At 44.3% G+C, this 14,931-nt stretch overlaps 1 protein-coding gene across 1 annotated transcript in view; it reads left to right on the top strand.

Annotated features, from left to right (window-relative positions):
- XG (Xg glycoprotein (Xg blood group)) overlaps positions 1 to 14,931 on the top strand; it is a 43,793-nt gene that overhangs the window by 15,922 nt on the left and 12,940 nt on the right. The window contains exons 2-5 of the mRNA XM_063083948.1: positions 676 to 717; positions 4,926 to 4,949; positions 8,269 to 8,331; positions 12,724 to 12,786. Coding sequence (XP_062940018.1) covers positions 676 to 717; positions 4,926 to 4,949; positions 8,269 to 8,331; positions 12,724 to 12,786 — 192 coding nt within the window. The remainder of the gene's footprint in view (positions 1 to 675; positions 718 to 4,925; positions 4,950 to 8,268; positions 8,332 to 12,723; positions 12,787 to 14,931) is intronic.

The following is a 14,931-nucleotide window of genomic DNA, read 5'->3' on the forward strand; positions in this document are numbered from 1 at the left end:
ATAAAGGAAAATATCCCAGAATTCCAGCACAGGGTCTTAAACCTACACATGGAGTAGCATGTCTCCCGGTGAGCAATCCAGCTCCCCTGAGACGCTCACCTGTCCTGTCCTCCAGGAAGACCTCCACGGGTGCTCACACAACCGCCCACTGCCCCTTGCGTCTGCTTTGGGGCGTGTTCACCCATCTCTCCGGCCTCACGAACTGGGGAGGACTGTTCTTTATCATGGCCTGCCTGCATGCAACAGCGTGTCTAGCACACAGTAGCCATCCATACACGTTTGCAGAATGCACAGATTCACAAATTTCCCAAAACGTACACATGTTCTGCTTGAGAACATGTGTAGCTAGAGGCAGCTGAGAGATTCAAGAAGACCTGTCCTTCTCTCCTCTAAGAGAGCAATGCAGTCTTTCTTACGATGTCTCTTTGGTAAGGGTAACTAGTTTGCTGTGAGAGATAAGATATTGGTTTGGGGTTGGACTGATCAAATATTTGGAGAGACCAGGAGAGAGAGTTTGACTCTGGAGGACATTGAACCTCCCACATAGCTCATGGTGGGGTTGGTCTCTGAGCCCAGTGGAATCCCAGGCTTTAAGGAAATAACCTGCAGATGGGAACAAGTGGGACCCTGACCTTTCCATCACGATGTGACTTATGCCCTGTTTGCTCCCAATAGGTCAAGGAGACTTTGACTTAGCCGACGCCCTCGACGACCCAGGTAAGTGAAAATATTTCAATGTGAGCTTTGCCTTTTGAGCTGGTGTCTGAAAGAGTCAGTTTCACAGTTGCTTTGGGCTTGGGTTGGACCAGTATTTGAAATTCCTTGGTATGGAGCTCTCTGCTCTCCATACAAGATTGCAGGCAGCTGAGACTAATCCTTAAGCACCCTCTAAAAGTCCCATTGCCAAGGTCCCCTCCGTTGGGTAGTTCAGACTCATTTCTTGTTAGGTCTGTGCTACCCAAACCAATGGTCTGGGGATACCCTGGTAGTATGTGCTTTCCTTAAATTTTAGTTCCTGTCCTTTGTTGTCCCACGCCCTGACTTCAGTCAACAAAATCAAACTCATTTCTAGAGCCTTCTGCCTTCCCTTTTTCAGATTGGGATCTCTGGCCACCTGCACTCACAGGGCTGCTAACTTTCTCCCTAAAGGGCACTAACTACCTGAAACATGCCCACATCTGTGTTTTCACCACCACTGAGTTCAGCTGGGACCTTTCTGGTTGACCAGAAAGCTGAAAATAGACCTTGAGATTGTCTCGCTTAAGGTCTATAGTCTAGTTGGGATTCAGGTATGTTCAGAACTGTATGGATGACAGGAAAGAAAGGGTTTGGTTTGGATGCAGGCTCATTGGGACCAGGGATTCCTTTTGAAAGAAAACCAAACACTCATATACCCATAGGAAGAATTATGGGGTTTTGACATTATGTACAACTGGTCACCCAATGCAGTTAAGGGTGGTGGTTAGAGAAAGAGGAAATGCAGATCATATCTGATCCTTAAAAAGCTACAATAAAATGGTACAAAATCATCTCTCTTCCAATTGTCCTCCAGTGAGACTAATTGAGGATTTTGCAAATAATCGTCATGACAGAGCAGATATAAAACTATTGTTGGTACAACAGAAAAATCTAATGACTTACCCGAACATTGAGATGCCATTTCTTCCATCAGATTGGTAAAGGTGAAAGGCTAAATCCTTCCCCTTTTAGGTGGGTTGTGAGCTGACGTTGGAGGATAATATATGGTGGTGACCACTTTGGAGGCATTGAGAGTTTTCCTCCAACATTTAGTCCAAGTGTGCATCACTAGGAGTTGGGTTGAATGAAGAAAGAAGCGTGCTTGCAATGGAGTGTCATGAGCCGTGAAAGAGGGGTGGGTCTGTAGGCTCAGATGCTGAATAACCTACGATACATTACTGATGAAGAGAAGCGTTGACATCTGACCCAGACATTCCACTTCTAGGTAGGTACCCAAGAGAGCAGGAAGCAAGGACTCCAACAGATATTCGCATACCCGTGTTCTTAGCAGCCCTGTTCACAGTGACCAAAAGTTGGACCCAACCCAAATGCCCATTGACTAGAGAACGGATCAGGACAATGTAGTCCTTCACCCAATGGAATAGTATGCAGCCATGAAAAGGAATGAATCCCTGACACATGCTACGATGTGGATGGACTTTGTGTGTTTGGTTTTTTAAAAAAAATTATTTTATTTATTGAGTCAAAATCAATTATACATATTTTGGGGGTTCAACAATGAGATATGTTGATCAAATCAATATTACTAGCATATTCATAATCATTCTTTATGTGCCTTGACCAATCTCTTCCCTTCCCTCATTCCGTCCCCTTCCCCCTCTAATTGCCCTACATTTCTTCTCTCCTTCTGAAAGAATAATGGTTACTCTGTTAATTTGTTACCTGGATGGTCTGTCCAATGCTGAGAGGTGTGATCAGGTCCCCCAATATTATCACAGAGCAGATGCTTCTTCTGTCACTCTGAAATGGGCTTTGTGGAAAGAGACATCCTCTTCTTTTCTTTGGTCTCTGCTGGTGACTCTCCTTGTGTCAATGCACTCCAGTGACTGGTGGACAATCTGCGTGGTGGTTGTGGTGTCTAGTTGCTTTCGGGGCAGCCATGGTTATTGTGGTGGCTGTGGTGGGCCACCCACGTGGAGGTGCTGTTTTTGGTATGCTCCTTGGCACTGGCAGTGTGCCTAGTTGTGGGGTGTGTCTGGTCCCCTTCTCCATGCCTCTGGTCCCTGGGCAGACCCCAAAGTGCTGGAGCAGTGTTCCTGGCTGTGGGACGGGGGGTCCAGTCCCCTTCTCCATGACTCGGGTCACCGGGTGGGCCCCAAGGGGCTGGTGTGGTGTGTCTGGTTGTAAGAGAGAGGTCCGGTCCCCTTCTCCATGCCTTGGGTCAGTGGGTGGGTCCCAAGGGGCTGGTGTGGTGTGTCTGGTTGTAGGAGAGAGGTCCGGTCCCTTTCTCCATGCCCTGGGTCCCAGGGCAGGCCCCGAAGCACTGGCATGGTGAGCCTGGTTGTGTCAGGGTGGCCCAGTCCCCTTCTCCATGCTCTGGGTCCCAGGGTGGGCCCTGAGGCACTGGCATGGTGTGCCTGGTTGTGGGACTGTGGCCCGGTCCCCTTCTCCATGCCCCGGGTCCCTGGGTGGGCCCCGAGGTGCTGGCATCGTGTGCCTGGTTGTTGGAGGAGGGTCCGGTCCCCGGCTCCATACCTCAGGTCACTGGGCAGGACCCGAGGTGCTGGCTAGGTGTGCCTGGTTGTGGGAGGGCAGTCCAGTCCCCTTCTCCAATGTGGATGTACTTTGAAAGCATGATGCTCAGTGAAAGAAGTCAGACACATAAGGCCACAACGGGTATGATTCCATTTATATAAAATGTCCAGAACAGGCAAATCCAAAGAGACAGAAAGCAGATTCATGGTTGTCAGGGGCTGGGGAGGGGAAAAATGAGGAGTGACTGCTACTGGGTATTGGGGTGATGAGAATGTTCTGGAACTGAATAGTGGTTCTGTGAAATTGTGAATGCACTAAATGCCACTGTATTGTTCACTTTTAAAATGCTAGTGTGTGCTGTGTGAATTTCACCTGGGTAAAAAAAAAAGTCACTGAAATGTATTTCTTTTCCACCCAGCTACTGGGGCCTTTTCATTGCTCACCTAGATGACCACAAATGTCTGGAAATGAAACTTCATGGCTGTGTTATTTTCCTAAGAGCCCCCCATGGGTGGGCAGACACGCACTCATTTACCCACAGCCCTTCACTGTGGGAAGGAAACCAGGACACATGGGAACCACGGTCACCTGGACCCCCTTCCTTGCTCCTCCTGCTGCCCTGTCTGCCCACCCATACCCCACACCAAGTTCGCTGAGCAGGGTGGGCACACTCTGCACCCTGAGTATCCCCCACCTGATATCCACACCCATGAACGCCGTCCTAGTCCATTTCTGTTGCTTATAATGTAAAAACCTGGAACCAGGTGACTTGTAAAGAAAACAGAATGTATTGCTTACAGTTCAGAGTCTTGGAAGTCTAAAGTCCAGGCAACACTTCTGGTGATGGTCTTGGTGTTGGCATCAGTGACACAAGGGTATCACCTTGTGAAATGGTGGAGTAGAAAGAGAGAGAGTAACCTCTTCCTTCAGTCTCTTTTAAATCCCTCAGAACCGCACCCCCGACCACCATTATTAATCAGTTCACTATTGCACGGTCCTACCAATCCAATCACCTCTTCAAGGCTCCACCTTTCAATGACCATAATAGGATTTCCCACCCTCTTAATGGTCACAGTGGGGGCCAAGTTTCTGATACGTAAAACTTGGGGGACACAATTCAAGCCTCTGGGAGTTTGGGGGGGACCTAAGTCAATCCACTACAAATGCTGACCTCATGGTGTCATGACTGCTTGTGTGACTGTGCATGTCCCCATTTGCACACTCTCCGGCACTGGTGGGCATTCAATAAATGTTTGCTGAATTAATAAAATGAATTAATGAGAGAAAGTGATGGGAAGCATCATTCTAGAAGCAGGGAACCTCTGTCCATCTTTCCTATTGCTTCTTCTACCACCATGGACCGCAGCTCTGCAGACACGAGGCTCGCCTTGCTGATGCATGTGGCGACAGGTGCATGCCCAGCTGGCCTGGATGCTCTTGGCTATGTTGACCTACCTGTGCATATCCACACATCCCCAAGGCAGACTGCTGAGCACAGGTTTACAGGATGCTTCCTTTTTGTTTTCCTCCAAATACTAAATGCAATTTGAGTTCATATCCCTTATTTATTTATTTATTATTTGTGCTTTGTCATTTTCTTTTTGTTTTTCATTGGGCCTTTCTTGGTGCTGCTGACACATCTTGGATACTTATTGGATTTATTTTCTCCCTCTTTTTTGTTTTTTTCACAGAACCCACCAAGAAGCCCAACTCAGGTGAGTGACTCTGGCTGAGCACAACAGAGACAACAGCCCTGAACCAATGTTTTTGAAGGGATGGGTGAGGATGTTCTACAGGGTTGTGGAGTGTACCAACAAGGTGCAAAAAAATGAACCAGTGAGCAGCTGTTAGAAGCAAACGGTAGTCATTACGGCAATGTGAATGCCAACCACAGTGAGATAGTGCTTCACACCCACTAAGATGGTGTATTAGTCCATTTCTGTTGCTTATAACATAATACATTGGGACTGGGTAATTTGTAAGAAAATGGAATTTGTTGCTTACAGTTTTGGAGGCTGGGAAGTCCAAAGTCCAGGGAATATTATGGTGAGAGTCTTCTTTGGGGGTGGGTTTACATCAATGCAGGGGTCTCACATGGCAGAAAATGGTGGAGCAGAGGGAGAGAGAGACTAACTTGTCATGTGCTCTCCTTTTAAAGCCCTCAGAACCATGCCCCTGACCACCATTATTAATCCATCCACTACGGCATGGTCGTACAATCCAATCACCTCTTCAAGGCCTCAGCGTTCAATCACCATAATAGGATTTCCCACCCTCTTAACAGTCACAGTGGGAATTAAGCTTTAGTGTATGGACTTTGGGGGACACATTTCAATCAACACACCGCAGACAGCTAAAATCCAAAAATGAAAAATATGTGGTGGGAGGGTGTGGGGGAATTGGAACCCTTCTACACTGCTGTGGGGGCAGAACATGGTGCAGCGACTGTAGAAAAATGGTGTGGCAATTCCTCAGAAAGTTAAACATAGAATGACCACAGGACCCAGCAATTCCACTTCAAGGTCTGTGCCCCAAAGAACTGGAAACAGGTGTCCAAAGAAAAACTTTTACATGAATGTTCACAGCAGCACTATTCATAATAGACAAAACGTGGAAACAACCCATGTCCATCAACTAAGTGAATAAACAAAATGTGGTCTACCCATGTGGTAGGATATTATTTAGCCTTGAAAAATGAAGGACTGACACCTGCTACCAAGCGGATGGACCTCAAAGATGTTGTGCTGAATGAGAGAAGAAAGTTAGAAAAGTCCACAGAGTGTATGTTTTCATTTGTAGAAAAGATCCAGAATAGGCAAATCCATGGGGACAGAAAGTGGGGGTCTCCTTTTAGGATGATGAATGTTCTGGAACTAGAGGTGGTCTTTATTCAGTATTGTGCATTCAGTACATGCCCTGAATTGTTCACTTTAAAAGAGTTAATTTTACGTTATGTGAATTTCACCTGAATTAATTTTTTAAAAAAAATTTTTAAAGGTAGCCTTTGTCCCTCCTCTGCCCCCCAACAATGCTTCAGTCCACACCTGGGGGTGACGGTGGGCTTCGCATGAATAATGTTCTGCTGTGCTATAGCCTCTATGTGTGTCCGTATAGCCACGCGGTTCTCTCCCAGTGGAGAGGACAGGACTAAACTGTCAGGTCACGTCACTACAGAAAATGAAGGGAAGAGTCAAGCTTAGGACAATGGGTTTTTCTCGTGAATAATGCATAATTAAACTTCAACCTCATGTAAATCCTTAAAAACAAACTCCAGGTGGCTTATAAACCTGAATGTGAACAGGAACACTTTAATGTATTTTGATAATATAGAAGAGAAGGTTATAAAGACTATGTTAAATAAAATATAAAAAGCACAGAGTCTTTAAAATGGATAAGTCAGAATATGCCTAAGTTTTAAAAATAATAATAATTACTCTTGACTGCAGATACTCCAAAATTAAAAAGATAAGTTGCCGGTTGAGAGAGGCTACTTGCCCCTTATATAACCAGTAGGGGTTTAGTATATAAAATATATAGATAGCTCCTACCAAAAACCAAACAGAAAAAAAGAAAGCAAGGGTAAAAAGAGGGAGACGCTCTCTGTGAAGCATCTCAAAAGAGACATGTATTACAAAAAATATGGTGAAGGCCACATGCATTTAGTGAAAAGCCAACTTAAACCACTGTTTAAATTTATCATTGTTTAAATAAACCATTGTTTAAACAATTGTCCTTAATAATAAACGCCATGTATAAGTCACATCATACCCCATGAATATATACAATTATTTGTCAATGAAAAGTAAAATTAAAAACCAAAAGGCCCGTTAAAGTTCTGGCAATGACGATTTGAAAAAGCCAAAGATCTCACAAATTGCTGGTGGCATTATAACATGGTTCAGAGACTTGAAGAGGGCTGGCTGGTTACCTCAGTTAGTTAGAGCACAGGCTTATGACACCAAGGTCACGGGTTCAGATCCCCTTACCGGCCAGCTGCAAAAAAAAAAAAAGAAAAGACTGAGACATTTGGGGACATTTGAATATGATCACATCACATATCCCCTGCAATTCAGCTTTCAGGGTACACACAGTGAAAACTCACCCACATGGTCACATGCAGAAAAGCAAGCCAGTGAAAGCTGATTGTAGTATCATTTGCAAAAGAAAAAAGGACGTTAAATGTTCAATAAGATCATTGTGGGAAACTTAGGTGATGGAGGTGTTGAGAAGATAGTTATGGCACCAGTATAAATGCATCTCAAAGATATAATATACAGTTTTTAAAAAAGAAACGGGTAGAATCAGAGTATCTATAGTAAGAGAACATTGATGTCTGTTTAAACACGCAGCAAAGACAACTGTATATTGATGATGGATACATACGTGTGTGGTACATGTTTTAAAAATCATTTAGAGAGGCACCTGCCCACTCTAGCATAGGATTTGAGCCTTTTTCTCTGGAAAAGAGGTTGGTGAGTCTGCATTTACTATTTGCAAAAGAAAAAAAATAGTTGCAAATAGCATGAAATACAATTTCTTCTTGGTTGTATGTTTTCTCTGCTTTTATTTTTAACTGAGAGCACATCCTATTTGTTTAAGCTAATAGTGCTTGAAAGGCTAGGAAGCTAATGAGTTTGTAAGTGAGAGCACTTTGACACTGATAGCAGGCTTTGGGTCTTACCATCAGAACACGCATCAGGACTGTGGGTAAATTTTTCTTCAGCAGTTCTTAAATTCCCCTTTGGGGTACTTGCCACTATAATTGCAGGCAACAGCATCAATTTTTTTTTTGAAGAAAGAAAATTAGCTTTTAGGAACAAAAGTGACACTTTAAAAAAAAAATAGGTTTTGAGGTTTCACATCTAGTGGCTAAGTAATTTTTTAGCCAGACAATGATAGTCTGTGAACACGCTGTGAGCGGACGTGTGAAGAAAATATAAAACCAATCATCATATTAATGCGCTTGTTTCATAGGCTGCTCCAAAAGGAAGGATGTTTTTCCTGTTTAACAGCACAATGTCCTTTTCTCCACAGATATCTACCCAAAGCCAAAGCCACCTTATCACCCACAGCCTGGAAGTCCAGACAACAGTGGAAGTAAGTCTTCTGACCTTTCAGACTCCTTTCAAATTGGGTTTGATGCAGCTTGCCTTTTATTTACTTGGTGTGCCAGCTTGGCTGCTTTTGAAATACGTACATAATAGCCCCCTGGCCAGGCCTTGAGTTCCATTCCTAACTAGCAGGTAGCAAGGAGGTTGGATCGATACCAACAATTTCATTCTCTCTTTGCTGTGACACCCGAAAACTATGGTGTACTCAAAGGACAATTCCCACTATTGTCGCAGAAAACAAATAGGACTAGAAGACAACATTGTTTTCTAACTTGTTTTCAATGTTCCAAATAAGCTTGGTTTTCCCATTCAAAAACACCCACCTGAGTTGTGTGTTTTATATCATTTAGTCTTAGTTTCTCCACTTTTCCAAAACATCGGCAGATGCTTCTTTCATGGATTCATTCCCCATGCCGCTGAAGAACAGGCAACTCAACAGTGACAACAACAAAGGACACTGGCTGTTCAACAACCCTGAAAACTTAAAATCTGGCCAGAGCAGCATGAAGCCAGCTAAGTCGTGAGACTTCTGGAAGCTTCCTGGAAGCTAGTTCTGGCTTTGAACAGCTCAACAGTGTGTTCAGTCTGTCCCAACATGCCACTTTCAGATGAACAGAAATTCATCTTCTCATACAAGAGGTCATTAAAAATAAGACTAAGACCCAACAAAGACGATACCAAATTTTTTCTGGATTTTTTCCTTTGTGTTATTAACATCTCCAGTACTGTCAACCTTCTCTCTCATATTGTCCTGGTCTTTTTAAAATTATTGTCCCATAGAGCTTGGCTGTTCTGCAAAACACTCATGGAAATTGTTCATGGAAAGTGATTCCTGCTCAAATCTGTCTGGGAAACTCTGGGTTAAACCAATTGCTCTGGACTTCCCTCTGTGTGGACTGCCAGAGCTTTAAATGCTAACCATCCTTCAACATCCTGAGTTTGGGCACTTAACACTTCCCAAACCCGAGTGACTCATGACCCCGAGGGACAGGGGAGGCGCAAGCTTGGGAGGGGACCCTCTGTGACTCAGAGCTGGCTCTTCTGATTCATGCCACATTTAAGAAGAACGTTGCTTTCTGGTTTTGGTTTCAGGCTGTGCTTAAATCCAGCTGTGGGGTTCCTTTAGAATGTCAGTACTGAATTATTCATTTGCATGGGACATGAGACCCTGGAGTATTTGATGCAGGAAAGAAGCAAATTCAGCATACACACCCAGAGAAGAGGAAAAATAAAGTCAGACAGAACTTAATTACAGCCATCCCCTTAAGAACCCCCGTGGAATCCTGAAACCATGTAGAGTACCAAACCCTATACATACACATATATTGTGTTTTTTTCCTATACATACACACCCATAAGAAAGCTTAATTTATAAATTAGGCATAAAAAGAGATTAATAGCAATAACTAATAACAAAACAGAGCAATTATAACAATGCAACATAATAAAAGTAAGGTAAGGTTTCCTTGAACACAAACGCTGAGATACCAGGACAGTTGATCTGATGACCCAGACCACTACCAAGTGATTAATGGGCAGGCAGTGTAGACAACACAGATCTGCTGAATGAAGGAATGATTCACATCCGGGGCAGATGGAGAGAGATGATGCAAGATTTCAACATGTTAAACTTATGAATTATTTATTTCTAGAATTTTCTGTATAATAGTTTTTTGTATTGCAGTTGGCCACCAGTAACTACAGCAAAACCTCAGATAAGGAGGTCTACTGTATGAATACTGTGATGTAGGAACAGAACTTCACATTAAACTGTGTGCTTGACCCAGGCTAGCCCAAACCAGCCCAGGCTAGCCCAAACTCCACTATGTGTATCTTGAGAAGGAAGAAAAGTCCTGGAAAGCAGCATGAAAACTCCCTTCAAGTCAGGGTGTTCTGGAACATTCTGTTGGACAATGAAGGCAATTACTAATGGGCTACATAGAGAAAGGCCCCACAGGTGGAATGTTCTAGGACTTTCCACGTTCTCTATCTCCCCTCAGTGACAGGCATCCTCAAAGCCCCAGAGGTGTCCCTCCCTTAGAATTAGATTCAGGGGAACCTCAGATTCTTTTCTGCTGGTGTCGTCTTGGATTCAGCTCATTTTTCATGGCTTCTCCTGGGGGTTCTGTTACACTTTTCAGCCCTCCTGTTAACTTTCCTCTTCCTATCTGTGCCTGTCCCCCTGGAGAGACCCCAATATTACTCTGATTCTCTAATCTGACCCCAGCACTTGCATCCATGTTGTTTTGAAAGTAATACAGAGAGGAGCGTGGATTCTGCTTGATGAAAGCTGTTACAGGCTGAATTGTGTCCCCCAGAATTCACTGGTTGAAGCTCTAACCCCCAGGACCTCAGAATGTGACAGTATTTGGAAACAGGGTTTATAAAGATGTGATTAAGGTAAAATGAGGTCACTAGGGTGGGTCCTAATCCAACAGGCCCACTGTCCTCATAAGGAGAGGAGATTAGGACACAGACACACACAGAGGGACGACCATGTGAGGACACAGGGAGGAGATGGGGTCCACAAGCCAAGGAGAGAGGCCTCAGTAGGAACCAGCCCTTCCACGCCTTGATCTCAGACTTCCAGCCACACCTTTATCTCAGGCTTCCAATCTCCAGGACTATGAGAGAATAAATGTCTGCTCTTTTAGTCACCCAGGCTGTGGTATTAATATGTCATTGGCCAGATGGGCACAACAGACCTAGCTGCACAGGAGGCAGGAAAATCAAGGCGTTTAGCTTTCAGCTTACAAAGTAGAGCAAAGTGGTGATAAAGGGGCTGGTAGTGTCTGCCCCAGTGTCTACTGTACTGTGTCTCTGGGGTTTGCAATAAACCTTTCTAATCTTCCCGCTGATCCCACAGAAACAACAGGTACTTCTTGAAAAACTCCTACACTTTGAATTTCATGATTGTTATGGGCTGAATTTTGTCCCCTGCAAATTCATATGCTCAAACACTCAGCCCCAGTACCTCAGACTGTGATGGTATTTGGAGATGGGGTCTTTAAAGAGGTGATTAAGGTAAAATGAGGTCACTAGGGTGGAACTTAATCCAATGGGACTGGTGTCCTTATAAGAACAAATTAGGACACAGACATGCACTGAGGGATGACCATGGGAAGACATAGGGAGAAGTCAGCATCTACAGGCCAGGGAGAGAGACCTCAGGAGAAATCCAGATGCTGGCTGCGGGTGAAGAAGAGAGAGCTCACAGGGGACGAAGGTTTGGGCAAGCAGTGAGTGACCTCGAAGTGAGGCACCCAGAGCCACCCTGAGCCAAGTCATATATGCAGCACATAAGTTCTGGGTCTGTGCGTCCTGCCTCGTGAACCAAAGCTCACAAGTGTCCAGCCTGGATTTCGTTGCCTGGTCCCCGAGGCTCTGCCATCTCCCACAGTTGTATCATCTTAAAGACATGAGAGGAGAGTCTCTTTTAAGAAGTGAGAAGCACACGTGCTCAGCATGGACTTCTAGTATCCTGAGATATCTGTCTTCGAGAAGGACTTTGAGCATGGAGTCCTTGCATGTTGCCCCAAATTAATGTCATTTCTCTCTTAATCAAATGCAGAGAGCACCTTCCAGATGCCGTGAGTAGCAGGCCGTGGAAACATAAAATCCAGTTTCCAGTCCTGCTGCACAAAGCAACAGAGATGCCGACCAGATGTTGCACACAAAGCTTGCATTGATTGATTTATTTCAGCTGTTTAAATACAAAGGACACTTGAGCTGAGAGAAGAGGAATGAGTTGATATTTTGCCAAGCAGCAAATGGGTTTTTCAAATATGTACGGAGTGTGTAAAGTGATAGATAGGCAGTGGGAGGGAAATACTGGCAGAAGTATATCATGTGCAAAGGTCCCGGGGCAGGAAGCTCATGGTAAGTTTGAAGGGTGAGCAAAGGGCATTGCAGGGAGCCTTTTTTTTTTTTTTTTTTTAATTTAAATGAAAGAATACATGCAACCAAGGTTGACTGTATAACACACTATAAAAGATATGGGGTTTTTTTTGTAATATTGGTGACTGGCTTTTGTAAACAGTCTGGCATTTGTAATATCCCTAAACATTGAAACATCCACAGCAGAGTATCTACCCTATTAATTTCAGGGATCCATGGACTTCTTGCCATAAGAGCCAGGCAAGTACCTTCTGGGAATGAAAATGATTTTTCTTTAAAACTTTATTCTTTCAGGCATTAATGTAAATGTTGGTTGCACAATTAACAGGCTCTACAAAAGCTATGAGCAACAGACATAAATAAACTGTAATATCCTTTTTTAAAAAAAATTTGTGTGTATTTTGGTATTCTTATGTAGAGATGGTTCATTACACGAAAGATGTCATTATTATTCTGAAATCACCATGTTATTTTCCAACAGATATCTACCCAAGGCCAAAACCCCACCCTCACCCGCAGCCTGGAAATCCTGGCAATAGTGGAGGTAAACATAATGAACGTTAAGATCTATTTCAGAAGTGTTTGCATGCAACTTTTACATTTAATGACTTAAAACTCTAGCTTTGATGGTGAAATACCGATTGCTTTTGAAAGGCACAGAGGTTATTTTGCAAGTTCTGCTACCAACCAGCTCCTGAGGTTTCAGTATGTTGATGGCAAATATGTTTTATTTATTTTGTTTTATTTTCTTTTCGGCGTAATTGACTGAAAGTACAATTCACTTGAAGATGTTTCACGTTATGATGGAGGAAGACATTCATTTCTTCGTCCTTTGTTGGTTTTTGTTTTGGGTGTCCTGTTGATTTTTGATTTCACTCTCAAGAGCTATTTGGGGTCACTGTGCCCGTGCTCTTAAAGCATCTCCTGTCTCAGTGTTGGAAACTGAGCCTCACCATGGATCGATGAGCAGACCATTCAGGAAAGGGATGGTGGTCCTTTAAGGTGGAAGAGACTCTATGACTCTACTGCTGGGCAAATGTGTGAGGACATTTGCAGGGATGCTGGTGAAAGCTAAGATACACCCGGTGTCCTTCCTATCAGCTTTGGCAGTCAGGAGTTCCCCTGACTCCAACTCTCTCTGTCTCTGGATGTTGCTTGGATGCTGTTGCTTTTCTAGGGTCCAATGCACTCATCATAATATTCAACTAACCAACCTCTGGATGTGCCCAGATGCCATTTCCTTCAGGTCTTGTAACTAAAGATTTGTGCTCTTTCTTCAGAAAACATGCTGCCACCTTTGCCCACCTCCCCACCTCTTGCAAATCTCCATCTCCAAGAATGGACCGCCTTATCCTAAACTTAGGTCCCTGTCCACCCACCTGTCTCCAGCCACCCCTCCTCTGCATCCCTCTGCTCTGTCTGCAACATTTGATATTTTCCTATATGCACTGCCACGCAATGCTGTCAGCTTATTTCTTTAATGACAGTGAGAATTTCACCCAGGCGTGGATGTTTGCCCGCCATTAAATGCTACGTCCCCATTTCCGGAAGCTAAACCAGGAGCCGGGTGGGTGAAGATATGTCCCATGATTAGTGCCAGAGTCCAAATGGGCAAACAGTTCATTCAGCAATGTAGGACTAGCCCTTAAATCTCTTTGTCTGGGTACAGAACTTCAAATCCATTTGCTCTCCACCCCTGAAGGCTCGTGGTCTTATGATTCCCAGCATGCATCCAGCAAGACATGAATTAAGGGTGTTTTTCTGGGATGCTTCCCACTCAAAGACGTTTTAGTTCAGCAGGTGCAATAGATCTCTTGAACTCCACAGAGCCTTGCATTTAATCTACTAGGTACTACTATGTCATTGGCCTCACAGATTTGTTCTTCTGAAGGACCAGCTTAGGGACACTCATGTACTGGTGTCCCCAGAGCTCTGAAGAGGCTTTGCTGAGGCTTTGGTGTTGCAAAGCAGAACAACCATGCTCTGTCTTTTGCATTTCACAGTTTAAATAAACCCCACCAATATGTTTTTTTCATCCTGGACTGACAGTGGTACATGTCTTCAAGGTTTCTGAGAGACGTACAAAGACCAAGTTATCTCCATATAGACCAAGCTTGGAGATAAAAGAGTCTGAGACTGAATAATCAGATTCACAAACCATGAGAAGGTCCCCTTGGATCTCATTAGGGCCCCAGTAGCTCAGTCTATGACACATGCCATGAGAAGGCAGGGGGGCAGGTGAATTCCCCAGAAAGAACTTTGTCAGGGGACCAAAGGATATCTTAGGAAATGAGGCTTGGAAATCAGCATTGGCAGGTTATTGAGAAAGCTCTGGCCAAGCAGGTGGGACGATGCCATTGCAGGAGCATGTCTGGCTCTTGAGGAGGAAAGAAGGTCTCACACCTCAAACAGAACAGAGCAGGAATGAATGTACTGATGTGTATAACTCTTCGGGGGCTGGTAGTGCCTGTGGAGGACTTTTAAACTCTGAACTCTCTAGCACTTGCCTTCCTGAGTCCTGGCACTGGGATGCCAAGAGAGACAAGGGCTGGTGCTGTGGTAGATAGGGACTCGAAAGGAAAGGAGGAGAAGGGGTTGTGGGCATCTAGGGAGCTGAGATCCTGACCAGGGAATTAGCCAAGGCTGGGGGCAGGAGGGTGCATATGTTGAAGGAGGAACTTCAGAAGGG

This window comes from Cynocephalus volans, chromosome X (genome assembly GCF_027409185.1).
Source record: "Cynocephalus volans isolate mCynVol1 chromosome X, mCynVol1.pri, whole genome shotgun sequence".
NCBI lineage: Eukaryota > Metazoa > Chordata > Mammalia > Dermoptera > Cynocephalidae > Cynocephalus > Cynocephalus volans.